Source organism: Oncorhynchus kisutch, linkage group LG11, assembly GCF_002021735.2.
Source record: "Oncorhynchus kisutch isolate 150728-3 linkage group LG11, Okis_V2, whole genome shotgun sequence".
Lineage (NCBI taxonomy): Eukaryota > Metazoa > Chordata > Actinopteri > Salmoniformes > Salmonidae > Oncorhynchus > Oncorhynchus kisutch.
The window spans coordinates 59,758,355-59,780,489 of NC_034184.2; the positions used below are offsets into that span (position 1 = coordinate 59,758,355).

The window sequence follows — 22,135 nt, forward strand, 5'->3', positions numbered from 1 at the left end:
AAACACAGAGCAGATAGTACTCATTATATACGACAGTCGCCACCACGCAACAAATCAGCATGTAAACGACTGAGGGACTACTATTATATTCCACTCGTTCAAGGTCTCTCTCGCTCTCACATATCAAGGTCAGACAGGTGCTGCCCCCTTTCGGGCCAGGTGCAGTCCAATAAACCACCGAACTTCAGCAAGTCAAGATGCATTTCTGTTCATCTTACCACACGTTTACAAAAATGGTCCATCATATCCCCGCTGACCCCCCAGCCACTGGCCTCCTAACCCCCCACCTGCATCAGCTGCTTGGTCCTGCTGATTAATTAGCTAATTATATTACATACAATAAAACCTGAAGGGCTTCAAAGAGGAAATGCTGATTTAGCGGAGTAAATTCCACTCATCATATAATGGAGTTTCTCAGTCATGTTCCCTGGCGAAGCTTCCCTCTCTGCCTGACAGTCTCAAACCGGACACGCAGGCACGCACGCACACACACGCGCACGCACACACAGTCAGTGACAATAAGGACTTTGTTAAGGGCTTCCACTCTGTTCAGTCGCACAACAAGGTGGTGTTTGTATGACAGGTTAGAGTCACAGAGGACTGTTTCTTCTTCAGCCATTAGAGACAGTTAGAAGGCTGGCGAAAAGGTACGCCTGCTGCTTTCTCACTCAGCTTTTCCACAGTGTGGGTGTGTGTGTGTGTGCCTGTTTGTGTGTGTGTGTGTGTGTGTGTTTACTCGCATCGTCTAAATACAGCTCTATCAGAGAGGACATCAATCGAAAAAAAGTTGTCCTTTGTTGCTCAGTTGGTAGAACATGGTGGGTTTGATTCCTGTGACCACCCATACGTTAAACGCATGCACACATGGCTGTAAGTTGCTTCGGATGAACGCATCTGCCTGAAACTTTTGTTCAACAAGAAAAAGTGAGAAAAATAAATTGGAGGGGGGGGGGAAACCTAAACAGTGTTCTTCAAAAGGTCACTCATAGCTGCAGCCATTTCACTGCCAGTTCGTGTCACCATATGTCTTCACCAACAGCAGACGAGCTGTAAAGAAAACAACACATTACGACAGAGGCCAAGAACACGGCCCCTCCCAGTGAGAAATCAATCCTGTCCTTAAGGGCCGCACAGTCAAGCGCAGCCCCCATCCAGATGTGTGTGTGTGTTTGTACGAGTGTGTGCCCCCACCCAGTGCAGTCAGCAGAGCACAGAGCTGTGGAGATACAGGAGAATGGGAGGATAGAAGGAGGAGGGGGAGTTGAGTGACTACAGTAAGCCTACCTGTCGGTCTACTAGGTAAACATGGGGGGAGAGGGGGAGAGACATTTACAGTTTTTCTCAATTGCTAGAACACAATTTCTGAAACCTTGCTCCATTTCCTGAAAACATTAAACACAAAACCTCATCTTCAAGCACTATTTACATAACCTCTGACTCCTCTTGCAAAATAAAACATTCGCCTCAAAACAGTTTTACCTGTGTTCAAAATCACACACTGCTCTCAAATCATAAACAAAGTGATCAAAATGATATACACTCTCAAGCAGTCAGTAAACAATACACCGAAAAATAGAAAACACATTGTTCAAAACAAAAAAAATTCAGGGAGAAGCACATTTTTTATCTAAAAAAATATTCATATTTTTCCGTCATTGTCTTTTGATGCACGAAAACATGTTCTATCATAGTAGCTCAAAATTGATCACAAATTACTACTCTGCTTTGCTCTTTGGAATTTTGTTTTTTGTTCTTCCTCCTCCTTGTACCCCTATTTTTACAGTACTGTACCCTGCATCTCACAAACTTGTCCTTTGTCTCTGTGATACTGTAATTCTTGTTCTTTGTTGATATGAACCTACAACCAGTCAAAATCTATTGAGCAGTCAGAACTGTTAATAAATGGAAAGCACAATGTTCAGGGGCCATACAATTTGTCCATTGTACAGTATACAGCCTACAATGCACTGTACTACAGTATCCATTCTCAGACTTTCTCCTTTCCACCTTCAACAACCTGTTTGCTCTCTGAACTGGCTTATATTGGTTGTGTCGCAGCATTTGAAACAGGTTTTATCAATTTTGAGTGGTTGTGTTCAATCAATGACATGTTTTCTCTATCTGTATTTGATTGTTGCCACTTGTGTTTACCAGTATGGATGACATGTGCATTAGAGTGCAGAATGTGTTTTGAGAATGAGAATGTGTTTAGAGTTTTGCTGAAAAGTCTAAGTGAGATCTGCAAATTGTGTTTTACCATGTGAAATGGTTTAAGGTATTGACAACAGACTGCTTAATTAGCTAATTGAGTCCAGGCAACTGAGAACTTTGTTCAGCCAATGGGTTTTAGTGTTTTAGCAATTGAGAAAAATTGTACCAAGAGATAAGAGGATGGAGGTTTGGGGCTTCTCTCTCTCTCTCTCTCTCTCTCTCTCTCTCTCTCTCTCTCTCTCTCTCTCTCTCTCTCTCTCTCTCTCTCTCTCTCTCTCTCTCTCTCTCTCTCTCTCTCGCTCTCTCTCGCTCTCGCTCTCTCTCTCTCTCGCTCTCTCTCAACACACTGTGGAGTATGAGGAGAGAGGCTTTTCCTAAAAATCTATTGCAAACACAAAAACATTAAACCGACAGCCTGGGGAAAATACGACAGTCTCGCAATACACTTAAGAGCAGACACCCAGAGAGAGAGAGAGAGAGCCAATCAATAGAGCAGGCTGTCAAATTCATTATGGCCGTCACTTTAAGGACGGTTGGGGAACTGGACAGTAGGAGTGGGAGTAGAGAGAGAGAGAGAGAAACTGAGACGGATAGTGAGAGGGATAAGAGATTTTGTTCCATTTCTAGTTCTACCTCTGTTTACGTGTTCTGGTATCAGGGAGTACTGTTCTGTATACAGAGGGAAAACACGAATGGGCATTACCAGAATGTCTTGACCAAGCACTCTACTTTATTAAACATTCTGTCCAAATAACCCAATTGTTTTTCCATACTGAGGCTTTGTTAAGTTCTGGAGAGACTTCATAGGAGCAGCCAGCATAGGAGGAAGAGACGCCTGCGCGCGCACACACACACACACACACACACACACACACACACATCTCTCCGTATTCGCCTTGAGCGTCTGCTGCGTGTCTGGCCATTACCTTATCTCACAAACAGCGGCCGAGAAAAACATCTCTTCAATTAAGGGAGAGGCTGCCCTCATTTTGTCTGTGTAATCATAATGACTGAGGCTTATCAGACACTAGAGGCACACACATAGAGAAAGCCTTTGTTAGCATAGGAAGAGAGGAGAAACAACTGGACAAACTGCTGTCTCCATACTGAGGGACCACCTTGTGTCTTTCGGCTTCCTCCCCGTGTCTGTCTCCTCTCTCTCTACTTCATCTGTTTGCCTGTTAGTGTGCAAGTGCCTGTGTGTGGCTAGAAGATATAGGTTATGTGTGTGTGTGTGTGTGTGTTTATTGGCTGCCTTGTTATTCCACTGCATTCCACACGTAGAAAAAAATGGTTCTAAAATGGTTCTTTGCAGAGGGATAGGTTTCTACCTGTTTTCATCTGAAGAACACTTTTTGGAAGACAAAAGTTATTTGTAAGGAAAATGGTTCTACTTAGAACCTTTAACATCCTAAGAACCGTATTAGGAAGTAGGGTTCCTCGAAGATTCTTTGGAAGGCATGACGGGTTCTACATAGAACCCTTCTGAATCTAAATACATTTTTTTATTGTAATTTTTTATTTCTTTGAAATAGTGCCTGAGCATTAGTGTTTACCTCAGAGTTTGAGTAATCAAAGTAAAGTTTCAAAAGATCGACGTGGGAATGTTTTAAACTGTGCCTATATGGGAACATTTGTACATGTACAGTATCTGGTATTCCCTTAATCATTTCAAATAACAGTACTAACTCAGTTCAAATCAAATCAAATGTATTTATATAGCCCTTCGTACATCAGCTGATATCTCAAAGTGCTGTACAGAAACCCAGCCTAAAACCCCAAACAGCAAGCAATGCAGGTGTAGAAGCACGGTGGCTAGGAAAACCTCCCTAGAAAGGCCAAAACCTAGGAATAAACCTAGAGAGGAACCAGGCTATGAGAGGTGGCCAGTCCTGTTCTGGCTGATATAAGTTGATATCTTTGCCATGATTTCTGTCTTGATTTTAATTTTTTGTGTTGATTCAGGAGTTATATTAACTTAACACTCAGTGGTGTACAAGAACCCCAGTGTTGTCTGTTGGTATTAATAACCAGAGTCAAGTGTGATTATTTTACTCTACACAGAGTCAAAATGACACAATCAAAACCACACCCATCATTGTCAAATTTCCCAGAATGTTCTATTGTAGGTTGATTTTCACAATTGCATCTATTAATATCTGTGTTTTTGCATGTACATTGATTGATTAATTAATCGTATGCTACTCAAATATAAACAACATAAATGTTTCTAACATAATCCAATCTGTTACTTGGATTTATTGCGCCTGTTACTGCAATGGTTGTTCCACTTTAGATGATTAAGGCAGTCTCATTAATGAATCTTCCCCACCTTGGCAGTCGTTCTCAGCGCACGTTCCAGGTGATTAAAAGTTCAAATCGTTGAATATCCTCACACTGGCTGGATTCCAATATGCATTACACATCACTTTGCAAGCCAAGCATAATGCGACTTACAGGCCTGATGTGGAATGCAAACCAGGAGTTTCCTAACAACACTGACCTAGGGTATAACTTAGCTCTCAAAGAAAGGCCTTAATCATATACACCTACTCCTTCAAAGGTTTTTCTACATTGTAGAATAGTAGTGAAGATAAAGAAAAACCCTTGAATGAGTAGGTGTTCTAAAACTTTAGAACGGTAGTGTATGTAATGTATTGTTTCATTTGAAAGGTTAATAAGGTTGGTGGAGGCGTTCATAGAGGATTCTAGGAAGAACCTTTCAAAGGTAAAAGGGTTCTCAGTAGAACCCTTCATAGAGGGTTTAAGGAAGAACCTTTTGATTGTTTTTACACTGCTGCTACTCGCTGTTTATTATCTATGCATAGTCACTTTACAAATACCGGTACCCCCTGTATGTAGCCTTGTTATTGTTATGTCATTTTTTTTGTCTTACTTTTAGATTTTTTTGTCTTTTTTTGTCTTTAGTTTATTAAGTAAATATTTTCTTAACTATTTCTTGAACTGCATTGTTGGTCAAGGGCTTGTAAGTAAGCATTTCACGGTAAGGTCTACTATATGTCACGTTCTGACCATAGTTCTTGTGTGTTTTCCTTGTTTTAGTGTTGGTCAGGACGTGAGCTGGGTGGGCATTCTATGTTGTGTGTCTGGTTTGTCTATTTCTATGTTTGGCCTGATATGGTTCTCAATCAGAGGCAGGTGTTAGTCATTGTCTCTGATTGGGAACCATATTTAGGTAGCCTGTTTTGTGTTGGGATTTGTGGGTGGTTATTTCTGTGTCTGTGTTTATTTCACCACACAGGACTGTTTTCGGTTTTCACATGTATTGTTTTGTATATTTGTAGTGGTTTCTCGGTATTCGTCTTTATTAAAGATGTTTAACCCTAACCACGCTGCGTTTTGGTCCGCCTCTCCTTCCCAGGAAGAAAGCCGTTACACTATACCTGTTGTATTCGGCGCATGTGACAAATAGAATTTGATTTGATTTAGATGATAAAAGGGTTATTGGTAGAACCGTTACAGAGGGTTCTATGGGGAACCACCAACTGAAGAACCCTACCTCTTGTTCTAGGAGTGCACACACGTCAGCCCGGTGGTTATCCTCCCTTAAAACAAAGTATGTGTCCCAAATGGCAAACTATTCCCTTTATAGTGCATTACTTTTGACCAGGGCCCATCACTAAAAAGGGAATATGATGCTATTTGGGATGCAACCAAAGCTTACAACCATAGCGTGCCTGGAGAAATACTGAGCCGCTGAACCCAATGCATGTGTGTATGGTAGAATCTGGAGCTGAGGGTGACGTGTATGTGTGTGTGTGTGTGTCTGTTTCAGGGTTTTGACAGGGGGCCAGTTCTGGGCCAGTAAAGACATCACACTGCTGGGTTTCTACCCTGACTGTCTACGACAGCTGGGGTTATGGAGGGATCAGATCACAGATCCCCACCCTGTGTCCCAAATAGCACTCTATTATATAGTGCGCTACTTCTGACCAGGTAGGGAATAGGGTGTCGCTTGGGACCGATAAGACATGTCTCTAGCGCTACAACCTCCTACCCTCTAGACACTTCTCTACATTTCTGCTCCAGCAGCACTAACAACACTTCACGTCACAACAACACTTCTTGTGTGACTTCTGTTATTAGGTGATCCATTTCTAAGTGTTGAAGCAACACCATGTCAGGACACCACTTCGTTTGATCATGTGCTATGTGATTTGTCTGTAAACGTGCCTGACCTCTGTGTTGACCCCTATCCTCAGTGTGGCTGAGACACGTCTCAACTCAACTCTACACACTGAGTGTGCAAAGCATTCAGAACGCCTTCCTAATTTCCCCACAGAAAAGCACTCAACTCGTCGGGGCATGGACTCTACGAGGTGTCGAAAGCGTTCCACAGGGATGCTGGCTCATGTGTACTCCAATGCTTCACCACAGTTAGGTCTAGTTAGCTGGATGTCCTTTGGGTGGTGGATCATTCTTGATACACACAGGAAACCCTGCAGCCCCTGCCCCAAACCGTTGTGCCCGGGCACCTACTACCATACCCCATTCAAAGGCCCTTAAATATCTTGTCTTGCCCATTCATCCTCTGAATGGCACACATACACAATCCATGTCTCAATTGTCTCAAGGCTTCACAAGGACTCTTTAACCTGTCTCCTCCCCTTCATCTACACTGACTGAAAGTGGATTTAACAAGTGACATCAATAAGGGATCATAGCTTTCACCTGGATGGTCTGTCATGGAATGAGCAGGTGTTCATAATGTTTTGTACACTCAGTTGATGTGCGGTGTCCATAATAGGACTACTGCTCAGACTGTGGCTGTCCTAATATGGACAGCTTAGTACTGTTCCTGTCCCATCCCCTTCCTGGCTTGCATGCAGGGCCATATGTGTCCAGCCTTAGACCCACACCATCCCACACTGTCTCTCGAGCTCACAGGAGGGTAACACAATTCCAATGGAGGAACGGAAGGTTGGAGCAGGGTAGAGCTGGAGGGGTGGAACGGCCAGCTAAATGGATACATGAGTTGGGAGGGGGAGGAGAGGAAGGAGGGAGGGAGGGAGGAAAAGAGGATGATAGAGGGATGAAGGGAGGGGTAAGACACTGAAATGGAGGTGTGTGAACAGGGATTTACAGAGGCAGAGTCCTGGAGCCTGCGGTGAGCTGATAGCCGTTCCTACTCCCCTCTTCTCCATCACTCCGTGTCTCTCTGGAGAAATGCAGGGACTCTTTATCTACTGTGGGGTGGCTGCTAGCTGCTAACAGCATTTTCCAGCATCCCAAATGGCAACCTATTCCCTATATGGTGCAACTACTTTTGACCAGAAACCTATGGGCTCTGGTCAAAAGTAGTGCACTATGTTGGGAACAGGGTTCCATTTGGGACACACGACTATTCATCTCTCATGACTGCAACACTGTTCTGGAAGCTCCATGCTTTACAGGATAGCGCTGATGTAGTGGGATATACTATAGCTAGGGAGGAACATTCACCTTGTCCAGTAATAGTCTTTAAGAAATCAGGAAAAATATATATTCGCATGATGATAATGGTGATTGTGATTTATTTTCTTCCATTATGATTACAGTCTAATGTCAGCATACATTGCTGGAATAGTTGGGTACGGTTTAAGCATGACTCCTTGATGTGATAATAGCCACGGAAGACGTTGTGGTTTCACCCTCAGTCTCGGTGGAAAATACTCCTCCTCCTCCCTTCCCCTCCTTTCTTCTCCTCCTCCTTCCTTCACCTCCCCTTCCTCCTTCCTTCACCTCCCTAGTGCTGTTGGAACATTTACTAACACACTTGCCTCTTTTGTAACGTGTCTGACTTGCTCTGGTCCATTACACAAACAAACACACCCCACACCCACAGATACAGAAAGCAGGAAGCGTTGTCATAATTGTATTATTTTCTTCTTAATATTCATACTGTCATATCACTCCTATTTCACATGTATATCAATGGATTATTATTTCACTCCTATTTCACATGTACTCTATATCCATGGGTTATTATATCACTCCTATTTCACATGTATTGTATATCCATGGGTTATTATATCACTCCTATTTCACATGTACTGTATATCCATGGGTTATTATATCACTCCTATTTCACATGTACTGTATATCCATGGGTTATTATATCACTCCTATTTCACATGTATTGTATATCCATGGGTTATTATATCACTCCTATTTCACATGTACTGTATATCCATGGGTTATTATATCACTCCTATTTCACATGTACTCTATATCCATGGGTTATTATATCACTCCTATTTCACATGTACTGTATATCCATGGGTTATTATATCACTCCTATTTCACATGGATATCAATGGATTATTATTCCAGCACTTGGCAGTGCAGGTCCTTTTCCAAATCCATATTCTGGTCTGGTTCTCTCTCCAACACAATCAGCATCCCAAATGGCACCATATTCCCTATACAGTGCACTCCGTTTGACCAGAGCCCTGGTCAAAAGTAGTGCACTATGTAGGGAATAGGGAGCCACTTGGGACGTATTCCAGGACCGGGTGGTATTGCTGAGTGTTGGGTACTGGGAGTGGTGGTGGTTTCCTACAGGTCTAGCAGACTGGCCACTAGTGCTGAGTGTTGAAAGTGGTTTTGTACCATTCTAACTGGCTGCCTGGAAGACTTGTGCTGAGGGCTGTTAGTGGTTTTGTACTGCGGTCTGTGCCAGATGAGAGTTTTCAAAGCTCAATTTGTTTGGCTGGCCTGGCAGTCGACAGACTGTGACGAGGTGAGATAAATAACCTTCTGTTTGACCCTTTACACTTCTCAGCATTCAGATATCAATCACACACACACACACACAAACACACACACACACACACACACACACACACACACACACACACACACACACACACACACACACACACACACACACACACACACACACACACACACACACACACACACACACACACACACACACACACACACACACTAAATGCTTCTGTACACCAGCAATGATTTCTCTAACCTCATTACAAACTCTTCTAAACCCTGGAGCAATAAAGCAATGGCTGTATAATTAAGCAATGAGGCCAGGGGGGGTGCGGTATATGGCCAATATAACACAGCTAAGGGCTGTTCTTAAGCAAAACGCAATGTGGAGTAGATACAGACCTTAGCCGTGGTATATTGGTTATATACCACAAACCCAGAGGTGCCTTATTGCTATTATAAACTGGTTACCAAGGTCTGATATTCCACGGCTTTCAAGCAATCATCATTCAGGGCTCGAGCCACCCAGTTTATAATATGCCATGTAGAATTGCAATGATAATTCAGACTGCTACCAAATAAAAGTCAAGCACATGTATATCAATGGGTTATTATATCACTCCTTCATACTCATCGCCAAACCCACTGGCTACAGGTTATCTACAAGTCTCTGCTAGGTAAAGCCCTGCCTTATCTCAGCTCATTGGTCACCATAGCAGTACCCACTCGTAGCACGCGCTCCAGCAGGTATATCTCACTGGTCACCTCCAAAGCCAATTCTTCCTTTGGTCGACTTTCCTTCCAGTTCTCTGCTGCCAATGACTGGAACGAACTACAAACATCTCTGAAGCTGGAGACTCATATCTCCCTGACTAGCTTTAAGCAGCAGCTGTCAGAGCAGCTCACAGATCACTGCACCTGTAAATAGCCCATCTGTAAACAGCCCATCTATCTACCTACCTCATCCCCATACTGTATTTATTTATTTATCTTGCTCCTTTGCACCCCAGTATCTCTACTTGCACATTCATCTTCTGCACATCTACCATTCCAGTGTGTAATTGCTATATTATATTTACTTCGCCACCATGGCCTATTTATTGCCTGCCTATTACTCCCTTATTGCCTATTACTCCCTTATTGCCTATTACTCCCTTATTGCCTATTACACCCTTATCTTACCTCATTTGCGCTCACTGGATATATTCTTTTTTTCTACTGTATTATTGACTATGTTTTGTTTATTCCATGTGTAACTGTGTTGTTGTATGTGTCAAATTGCTATGCTTTATCTTGGCCAGGTCGCAGTTGCAAATGAGAACTTGTTCTCAACTAGCCTACCTGGTTAAATAAAGGTGAAATAACATTTAAAATAAATAAATAAACATGCGCGCACGCATGCATTGACACACACCATTTCACTTTTGCTAGCATTCATTCGATCTCCCTCAATCACGACAACATTAACTCAGGAAGAGGTTGTTCACTTACCACCAGTTGCCACGGTGAGATCACGCAGGAAATGTCCATAAAAGGGGAAATCGAAGGATAGATTGACTCTCTGCACGAAGGGGGGAAAAACACAAGACCGGGTCAGAAAGAGAGCTCCAAAAAGACACGTAAGATAAGACTGAAAAAGACATTAGGATAAAACTTCAGTCTCAGACAGAAAAAGAACATTCTTCTGCTCAACCTTTCTCAGTTCTTAGGGTAGCTGACTATTCATTTTACCACAAGCCACGTTATGATTTGTTTTTAAGCAAATATACATCTCCCAGGATAAAATACAATGCTGTGGTTATGAAAACAAAACATTTCTGAGTTCATACATTTTTTTTTTTTTACACATCCTTCCTAGAGCTTGAACATAAAAGAACATGCATTTTTCAATGAGCAAAACAAGATTAGTACCAAAATGTTCCCGACCAATTACTGAAAAATGAATTCGATAACAAGTTTAAAAAAACTTAATGAGCTGACGACAGTATATTTATATTATATTACTATATTTCTATTGATTCACTACTTTTGTCCAGGGCCCATAGGACTGTATATAGGGAATAGTGTGGATAACTCCATGGTAAACATGGCAACATAATCCAGGATTAGGCCAGGGGGACTAATGCTGCGGCCAACCACAGTCAATTACCATGACTAAACACAGTCGTTCAACAGTTTAGCTCCTACGCTTTATTTTGATGAATTTGCTTGTTTTACGATTCCATTGGCTGATTATGTTCTGTGGGTATTCCAACACACTGGGGCTGGCACAACGCGGTGCCACAAATCAACACTGCTAACAGTGAGACTTCCTTCTCCTCCTTCTAAGACACGTTGTCGAACACGGAAGTCACATTTCTGGCCCACTAGTCTCCTTATGGTAATCTCTGGGGGTGGTGTCCCAAACGGCATCCTATCCTATATAGTGCGCTTCTCTGGTCAAAGAGCACTACATAGGAAATAGTGTGCAAAGGGATGCATCCTCTGCGTATCCCCTGCTCAGCGAAGGTCCTTGTCAGTTTGGCTGAATGGGGTTTGGTACAGCTGGCTGGGCTGGCTGGCACTACTATCCCCAGGTCAAATGGCTTGTGTCTGATGTGATGTTGCGGTCAGTGTGGTGTGTTTCTCTCCCTCTCTTCTTCTCTCCTGCTTCAATGACCATTCACTTTGGGTATTCATGTTCAGCATCCAACATATTGATTCTCTGGACACAGTCTAAGCGTACGTCGCAAATGACACCCTTTTCCCTATGTAGTGCATTACTTTTGACCAGGGCCCAGAGGTCAAAAGTAGTGCACTATGTAGGGAATAGGGTGCCATTTGGGACATACGCTGAGAAAACTTCCCCAATACCACTTGCTCGGTTCATTCACTATGGAAGAATAAGGAAAGCTGCACTCTCCATAACACTCTCCAATTAAAAGGGAAGCCTTGCCCCAGTTTGTATGGCTTAATCCATCATCCAGAGACTGAAGGGGAGAATACACAATGCACCACTCCATTTTGTGTCTTTACTCATTGTGGACGGGACATTGTTTCATTGTTTACCCCCATCCTCCCTCCTTCCCTCCTCTCTCCTTCATGCCACCCTGTTCTCGGTCTCCTGACTGTACAAGGACCTGATACAATGCCCAAAGCAGAGGGAGTGAATTTTTCCCTAGTTGCAGATCTAGGATCAGCTTCCCCTTCCCCAATCCTAACCTTAACCATTAGTTGGCTTAAGATCCCTGACCCAAGATCATTGTTTACAGAAACTTCACCCTACTGCTGCAGGGTGCAGCTCCCGCTGCAGAGTCTGTCCAGTTGAAAGTCATTATGAGTCTATTTCATATCAAATCATCCCAAGTCATTCCAGGTATCTTCATTTTTCCACATAATCAGAATCTGAGAGGAAGGTTGTCTTACCGCAGCTTGCCTGTGAGTGTTGGACAAAATGCCATGGATCTTCACCTTCTCCTTGTCCATCTGGTCAACGTTTACCCACAAGTCTTTGCTCATGGGGTCCGTGGGGCCGTAGGTCTTTGATGTGTAGTAGTTGTGATCTGTGTCCTCCTATTGGACACAAAACAAAAACACTGGTTAGTTCCACTTTATTTGGAGTGTCCCGTTACAGACAGTCTATAGATGTTCCTATATCGGAACAAAACAAAAGCATTGATTCAATAAGTGACCATTTGTCGATATTAATATACTAAGACAAGAGCTGTGGTTCGTAGCTTGAGATTTACAAAAGGCCATCAAAACATTGTTAGGCAGGGAGTGAAAGTATTGAATGAGAGTGGATGTAACCCTGTGCTCCGAGTGATTTACTAAAATAGAGCCTCTGCTCCTTCATGCACATCGAGTCAGCTTTACCGTGGGACGTTTTCTAGCCAGACAGAAACATCTCTCTGTCTCTCAAGATAAATAATCCCTTGGCTTCAAAATGAACTGCAAAAGCATGGAAGACTAGTCTGAAATGATAACAGTTACAGATAAATATATGACTACCATTCATAGTAATTGAGTTAAACCTGTAGAACTGTTCTGATATCCATTGTATAATATACTTGTAAAAATGTTGATGACAGGTGTTATGAAAACGGTAGCATAGAAAGCGTTGGTGTATCCAAGATGGCGTAGCAGTAGGAAGTCTGTTTGTCTTGTCCCATGTGTATATATTTCTCTTCATATATATGTAACGGACGTGAAACGGCTAGCTTAGTTAGCGGTTGTACGAGCTAAATAGCGTTTCAATCGGTGACGTCACTTGCTCTGAGACCTTGAAGTGGTAGTTCCCCTTGCTCTGCAAGTTTATGTACCTTTTGTGGAGCGATGGGTAACGATGCTTCGTGGGTGACTTTTGTTGATGTGTGCAGAGGGTCCCTGGTTCGCGCCCGGATATGGGCGAGGGGACGGTCTACATTTTTAAATCTCAATTTCCATCGGACTGAACATACTCTCCTGCAACCCGCCTCACCCAATGTGGTACAGATCTGCTATTTCTTTACACTTTAGAACCGGAACCCCCATCAGAAGCTAGCCGGCTAACAACAGTGCCTTGCAAAAGTATTCGGCCCCCTTGAACTTTGCGACCTTTTGCCACATTTCTGGCTTCAAACATAAAGATATAAAACTGTATTTTTTGTGAAGAATCAACAATAAGTGGGACACAATCATGAAGTGGAACGACATTTATTGGATATTTCAAACTTTTTTAACAAATCAAAAACTGAAAAATTGGGCGTGCAAAATTATTCAGCCCCCTTAAGTTAATACTTTGTAGCGCCACCTTTTGCTGCGATTACAGCTGTAAGTCGCTTGGGGTATGTCTCTATCAGTTTTGCACATCGAGAGACTGACATTTTTTCCCATTCCTCCTTGCAAAACAGCTCGAGCTCAGTGAGGTTGGATGGAGAGCATTTGTGAACAGCAGTTTTCAGTTCTTTCCACAGATTCTCGATTGGATTCAGGTCTGGACTTTGACTTGGCCATTCTAACACCTGGATATGTTTATTTTTGAACCATTCCATTGTAGATTCTGCTTTATGTTTTGGATCATTGTCTTGTTGGAAGACAAATCTCCGTCCCAGTCTCAGGTCTTTTGCAGACTCCATCAGGTTTTCTTCCAGAATGGTCCTGTATTTGGCTCCATCCATCTTCCCATCAATTTTAACCATCTTCCCTGTCCCTGCTGAAGAAAAGCAGGCCCAAACCATGATGCTGCCACCACCATGTTTGACAGTGGGGATGGTGTGTTCAGGGTGATGGGCTGTGTTGCTTTTACGCCAAACATAACGTTTTGCATTGTTGCCAAAAAGTTCAATTTTGGTTTCATCTGACCAGAGCACCTTCTTCCACATGTTTGGTGTGTCTCCCAGGTGGCTTGTGGCAAACTTTAAACGACACTTTTTATGGATATCTTTAAGAAATGGCTTTCTTCTTGCCATTCTTCCATAAAGGCCAGATTTGTGCAATATACGACTGATTGTTGTCCTATGGACAGAGTCTCCCACCTCAGCTGTAGATCTCTGCAGTTCATCCAGAGTGATCATGGGCCTCTTGGCTGCATCTCTGATCAGTCTTCTCCTTGTATGAGCTGAAAGTTTAGAGGGACGGCCAGGTCTTGGTAGATTTGCAGTGGTCTGATACTCCTTCCATTTCAATATTATCGCTTGCACAGTGCTCCTTGGGATGTTTAAAGCTTGGGGAATCTTTTTGTATCCAAATCCGGCTTTAAACTTCTTCACAACAGTGTCTCGGACCTGCCTGGTGTGTTCCTTGTTCTTCATGATGCTCTCTGCGCTTTTAACGGACCTCTGAGTCTATCACAGTGCAGGTGCATTTATACGGAGACTTGATTACACACAGGTGGAATGTATTTATCATCATTAGTGATTTAGGTCAACATTGGATCATTCAGAGATCCTCACTGAACTTCTGGAGAGAGTTTGCTGCACTGAAAGTAAAGGGGCTGAATAATTTTGCACGCCCAATTTTTCAGTTTTTGATTTGTTAAAAAAGTTTGAAATATCCAATAAATGTCGTTCCACTTCATGATTGTGTCCCACTTATTGTTGATTCTTCACAAAGGGGGCCGAATACTTTCGCAAGGCACTGTAGCTACTAGCTAGCAGTCAGTTAGCCACTGCTAGCGGTCATCACCGTTAACTCGGACAACAACCAGCCTCAGCCTGGTCAATTATTGTCAGTCTGCACTGCTTGATATCAACCCAGAGCATATTGGACTGCTTTTTCTCTACCACATCTCTGGATTCCTATCGCAAGCTCTGAACCTTTACACCAGGTCATCGCAGCTAGCTAGCTGCTATCCGAGTGGCTACGCCTGGCTAACTTCTCTGTCCCGAAGCAAGCACTAGTTAGGCTGGAGCTAGCCTCGAGCTAGGCCCATCTCCCGTCTAGCTGAAGAGGTCCATCAGCCAATTCTTACCAATTGACCTGGACCCTTTTACTGCCAACATGGATCTCATTTGTTGACTTCTGTAACCGTAAAAGCCTTGGTTTCATGCATGTTAACATTAGAAGCCTCCTCCCTAAGTTTGTTTTATTCACTGCTTTAGCACACTCTGCCAATGTCCTTGCCGTGTCTGAATCCTGGCTTAGGAAGGCCACCAAAAATCCTGACATTTCCATCACTAACTATAAAATTTTCCGACAAGAAAGAACTGCCAAAAGGGGCGGAGTTGCAATCTACTTTAGAGATAGCCTGCAGAGTTCTGTCATACAATCCAGGTCTTTGTCCAAACAATTTGAGCTTCTACTTATAAAAATCCACCTTTCCAGAAACAAGTATCTCACCGTTACCACTTGTTATAGACCCCCTTCAGCCCCCAGCTGTGCCCTGGACACCATATGTGAATTGATTGCCCCCCCATCTATTTTCAGAGTTCGTACTGTTAGGTGGCCTAAACCGGGACATGCTTAACACCCCGGCCATCCTACAATCTAAGCTAGATGCCCTCAATCTCACACAAATGATCAAGGAACCTACCAGGTACAAACCTAAATCCGTAACCATGTGCACCCTCTTAGATATCATCCTGACCAACTTGCCCTCTAAATACACCTCTGCTGTCTTAAACCAGGATCTCAGCGATCAATGCCTCAATGCTTACGTGCGTAATGGGTCTACGGTCAAAGGACCACCATTCATCACTGTCAAATGCTCCCTAAAATGCTTCAGCAAGCAGGCCTTTCTAATCAACCTGGCCTGGGTATCCTGGAAGGATATTGACCTCATCCCGTCAGTAGAGGATGCCTGGTTGCTCTTTAAAAGTCCTTTCCTCACCGTCTTAAATAAGCATGCCCCATTCCTAAAATGTAGAACTAAGAACAGATATAGCCCTTGGTTCAACACAGACTTGACTGCCCTTGACCAGCACAAAAACATCCTGTGGCGTTCTGCATTAGCATCAAATAGCCCCCATGATATGCAACTTTTCAGGGAAGTCAGGAACCAATATAATCAGTCAGTTAGGAAAGCTAAGGCTAGCTTTTTCAAACAGACATTTGCATCCTGTAGCACTAATTCCAAAAAGTTTTGAGACACTGTAAAGTCCTCGGAGAATAAGAGCTGCCCACTGCACTGTGGATAGGAAACATTGTCACCACCAATAAATCTACGATAATTTCAATAAGCATTTTTCTACGGTTGGCCATGCTTTCCACCTGGCTACCAACATCTCAGAACCCCCTTCAGCAACTTTCCCAAGGCCACCCCCCTTCACCCAAATCCAGACAGCTGATGTTCTGAAAGCGCTGCAAAATCTGGACCCCTACAAATCAGCTGGGCTAAACAATCCGGACCCTCTCTTTCTAAAATGATCCTCAGAAATTGTTGCAACCCCTATTGTTGAAACCCCTAGCCTGTTCAACCTCTCTTTCGTATTGTCTGAAATCTCCAAAGTTTGGAAAGCTGCCGCGGTCATCCCCCTCTTCAAAGGGGGAGACACTGCCCTGCCTTTCTAAAGTCTTCGAAAGCCAAGTTAACAAAAGGATCACCGAACATTTCGAGTCCCACCGTACCGTCTCCTACTCTTGTACATTTGCACACACTATACATTTTTCTATTGTGTTATTGACTGTATGTTTGTTTATGTGTAACTCTGTGTTGTTGTTTTTGTCGCACTGCTTTGCTTTACCTTGGCCAAGTCACAGTTGTAAATGAGAACTTGTTCTCAACTGGCCTACCTGGTTAAATAAAGGTGAAATAAAAATAAAATACACTTTAAAAAACAGCCTATGACTTGGGTGACTGGAGTCTCTGACAATTTTATGGGCTTTCCTCTGACACGCCTATTATTTGGTCCTGGATGGCAGGAAGCTTGGCCCCAGTGATGTACTGGGCCGTATGCACTATCCTCTGTATCGCCTACGGTCAAATGCTGAGCAGTTGGCATGCCAGGCGGTGATGCAACCTGTCAGGATGCTCTCGATGGTGTAGCTGTAGAACTTTTTGAGGATCTGTGGACCCAATCCAAATCTTTTTAGTCTCCTGAGGGGGAAAAGGTTTTGTTGTGCCCTCTTCTTGTCCTCTGTCTTTTCTTCACACAAATCAAGTTATTTTTGGTCATAAGCGATGGTAGCAGCAACATTATGTACAAAATAGGTTTAAAAATAAGTTACAAACAACACAAAAAAAACTAACAAATAGCACAGTTGGTTAGGAGCATGTAAAACGTCAGCCATCAGGCACAATCTTATCAGTACTGTAGGCTTATGCATGCTTCTTCATTCCTCTTCATGTGTTCCATTTGGGCCCAGTCAGCATCTGAAGTGGTCATAATGGCTGCTAATCAAATTAAGAAAGCCAGAAAGCATGACATCCTGCGCTCGTAAAAGCCTGGCTTATAGGCTAATGGAGTGCAAAAGGCCCCGGTCATGTTTTTTAGCAGACACATTCATGAGGGCTTTTACGAGCAATGTGGACGCCACACGACTCCTTTTACTGTTTCCTGTATGGAGTAAGCCGAACGCCCTGAGCTGCACCCCTATCTCTGCCTGCATCCCAAATGGCACCTATTATCTACATAGGGCAATACATTTGACGAGGGCCCATAGGGCTCTGGTTAAAAGTAGTGCATTATATATGGGACTGGGTGCCATTTGGGACAACAACTAACAGCTGGTAGAATGTTTTTTTAATGGGACATCTTCTCTCTGATCTGGGCATCTTGTAACGCACTAATACAAATAGGAGTGTTAAACCTGATTCAAGACATGTATAATATGGTAAATCTGAAGAAAATGTGTAAAAAATTAAGTATGAGACTCAAAATAGAGCTCAGGTGCATCCTGTTTCCATTGATCATCCAGTTTCTACAACTTTATTAGAATCCACCCGTGGTAACTTCAATTGATTGGACATGATATGGAAAGGCACATACCTGTCTATATAAGGACCCACAGTTGAAAGTGCATGGCGCTGGGGAACAAGGCTGATGTTTTACGTATAAAAAAAAAAAAACTTATTTTGTACATAATGTTGCTGCTGCCGTTTCTTATGACCGAAAATAACTTCTGGACATCAGAACTGTGATTACTCACCACGAACTGGCAGAATCCTTTTTTCCCTTTAGCGAGTCTGACGAGCCCGACGTGAATGCTATACCGCTTTCCCGGGAACAGGCCCAGATCCCTGTCCTTTGTGTGAAGAGAAGGCAGAGAATAAGGGGCCAAAGGACGGGCTGCCTTCTGAGAATTCATAGGCGATCGAATAAACCCCCACTTCCTTCCATTCTGCTAGCAAATGTGCAATCTTTGGAAAATAAACTCGATGACCTACGCGGAAGATTAAACTACCAACGGGACATTCAAAACTGGAATATCTTGTGTTTCATGGAGTCGTGGCTGAACGACGAAATTATCAACATACAGCTGGCTGGCTATACTCTGTATTGCAGGATATAACAGATATGTCTAGTAAGACAAGGGGCGCCCCCGGACTATGTATTTTTGTAAATAACAGCTGGTGCACGATATCTAAGGAAGTCTCGAGGTTTTGCTCATCTGAGGGAGAGTATCTCATGATAAGCTGTAGATCACACGATCTACCTAGAGAGTTTTCATCTGTATTTTTCATAGCTGTCTACAGTGGGGAGAACAAGTATTTGATACCCCTCCGATTTGGTAGGTTTTCCTACTTACAAAGCATGTAGAGGTCTGTAATTTTTATCATAGGTACACTTCAACTGTGAGAGACGGAATCTAAAACAAAAAATCCAGAAAATCACATTCATTTGTATTTTATTGCATAACATAAGTATTTGATACATCAGAAATGCAGAACTTAATATTTGGTACAGAAACCTTTGTTTGCAATTACAGAGATCATACGTTTCCTGTAGTTCTTGACCAGGTTTGCACACACTGCAGCAGGGATTTTGGCCAACTCCTCCATACAGACCTCCTCCAGATCCTTCAGGTTTCGGGGCTGTTGCTGGGCAATACGGACTTTCAGCTCCCTCCAAAGATGTTCTATTGGGTTCAGTGTATCAAATACTTGTTCTCCCCACTGTATATACCACCACAGACTGATGCTGGCACCAAGACTGATTGAAGTAGCTGTATTCCACCATAAGCAAACAGGAAAACGCTCACCCATAGGTGGAGCTCGTAGTGCCTGGAGACTTTAATGCAGGGAAACCTAAATCCATATTACCACATTTCTATCAGCATGTTAAATGTGCAACCAGAGGGGGAAAAACTCTGGACCACCTTTACTCCGCACACAGAGACACATACAAAGCTCTCCATTTGACAAATCTGACCATAAATCTAACCTGATTCCTGCTTACAAGCTAAAATTAAAGCAGGAAGCACCAGTGACTCGATCAATAAAAACGTGGTCAGATGCAGCAGATGTTAAGCTACAGGACTGTTTTGCTAGCATAGACTGGAATCTGTTCCGGGATTCCTATGATTGCATTGAGGTGTACACCACAGCAGTCATTGGCTTCATCAATAAGTCTATCGATGACGCCGTCCCCACAGTGACCGCACGTACATACCCCAACCAGAAGCCATGGATTACAGGCAACATCCACACTGAGCTAAAGGCTAGAGCTGCCGCCTTCAAGGAGCGGGACTCTAACCCGGAAGCTTATAAGAAATCCCGCTATGCCCTCCAATGAACCATCAAACTGGCAAAGCATCAATACAGGACTAAGATTGAATCGTACTACCCTGTCTCTGATGCTCGTCGGATGTGGCAGGGCTTGCAAACCATTACAGACTACAAAGGGAAGCACAGCCGAGAGCTGCGCAGTGACGTGAGCCAACCAGACGAGCTAAACTACTTCTATGCTCGCTTTGAGGTAAATAACACTGAAACATGCATGAGACAACAACCTATTCCTGAAGACTCACATCACGCTCCCCGCAGTCAATGTAAGACCTTTAAACAGGTCAACATGCAAGTGTCTTCACTGACATTTTCAACCTCTCCCTCTCCGAGTCTAATACCAACATGTTTCAAGCAGACCACCATAGTCCCTGTGCCCAAGAACATTAAGGTAACCTGCCTAAATGACTACCGACCCGTAGCACTCACGTCTGTAGTCATGAAGTGCTTTGAAAGGCTGGTCATGGCTCACATCAACCGCAAGGCACTACAGAGGATAGTGCGTACGGCCCAGTACATCGCTGGGGCCAAGCTTCCTGCCATCCAGGACCTCTATACCAGGCGGTGTCAGGGGAAGGCCCGAAAAATTGTCAAAGACTTCAGCCACCCTAGTCATGGACTGTTTTCTCTGCTACCGCACGGCAAGTCTATGTCCAAGAGGCTTCTAAACAGCTTCTACACCCAAGCCATAAGACTCCTAAACATCTAATCAAACGGCCACCCAGACTATTTGCGTTGCCCCCCTTCTCTTTTACATAGCTGCTACTCTCTGTTGTTGTTATCTATGCATAGTCACTTTAATAACTCTATCTACATGTATATATTACCTCAACTAACCGGTGCCCACATACATTGACTCTATACCGGGACCTCCCTGTATATTATTGCTGCTCTTTAATTATTTGTTACTTTTATTTCTTATTCTTATTCATATTTATTTGAAACTGCATTGTTGGTTAGGGGCTCATAAGCAAGCATTTCACTGCAAGGTCTACACCTGTTTTATTCGGCGCATGTGACTAATACAATATTATTTCATGTTAGAGCAAAAAACTAGCCTTGAGGTCGAGGGAATTATCCGTAGAGCTCTGAGACATTGTGTCGAGGCACAGATCTTGGGAAGGGTACCAAAACATTTCTGCAACATTGAAGGTCCCCAAGAACACGGTGGCCTCCATCATTTTTAACTGGAAGAGGTTTGGAACCAAGATTGAACTCATTGGCCTGAATGCCAAACGAACGTCACGTCTGGATAAAACCTGGCATCATCCCTACGGTGAAGCATGGTGGTGGCAGCATTATGCTGTGGGGATGTTTTTCAGCAACAGGGACTGGGAGGCTAGTAAGGATTGAGGGAAAGATGAATGGAGCAAAGTACAGAGAGATCCTTGTTGAAAACCTGCTCCAGAGCACTCAGGACCTCAGACTGGGGGAAGGTTCATCTTCCAACATACCCAAGAAGAATCAAGGCTGTTGTCACATTCGTTATAGCGATGAGACCAAGGCGCAGCATGATGTGAATACATCTTCTATTTTAATGAAACGAAGAACACTTCAACAAACTTACAAAAACAACAAAATGAACGTGAAGCTATATAGAATAAGTGGAGACACAGGTAACTAATACATAGACATACAAAAGCCCTGGACAGGACAAAAACACAACAAACCACCCCTTGTCACACCCTGACGTAACCAAAATAATAAAGAAAACAAAGATAACTAAGGTCAGGGCGTGACAGCTGTAATCGCTGCCAAAGGTGCTTCAACAAAGTACTGAGTAAGGGACTGAATACTTACAGTATGTAAATGTGATATATATTTTTTTAACTGTTCACAGAATTTTCAAAATTTTGCTTTGCCATTTTGGGGTATTGTGTGTAGCTTTTCTTCTACTGTATGTTTGTTTATGGTGTGTCGTCTGATGAGGAAGAATCGGACCAAAGCGCAGCGTGGTAAGTGTTCATGATTTTATTAAACTGAACACTAGAACAAAATAACAAAGTGAATAAACGAAACCGAAACAGTCCTGTCAGGTGCAGTATACTAAACAGAAAACAACTTCCCACA

General features: G+C 43.2%; 1 protein-coding gene across 1 annotated transcript in view; it reads right to left on the reverse strand.

Annotated features, from left to right (window-relative positions):
* LOC109899497 (plexin domain-containing protein 2) overlaps positions 1 to 22,135 on the reverse strand; it is a 177,307-nt gene that overhangs the window by 53,614 nt on the left and 101,558 nt on the right. The window contains exons 3-4 of the mRNA XM_020494793.2: positions 12,349 to 12,495; positions 10,435 to 10,504 (exon numbers count right to left, since the gene is read on the reverse strand). Coding sequence (XP_020350382.2) covers positions 10,435 to 10,504; positions 12,349 to 12,495 — 217 coding nt within the window. The remainder of the gene's footprint in view (positions 1 to 10,434; positions 10,505 to 12,348; positions 12,496 to 22,135) is intronic.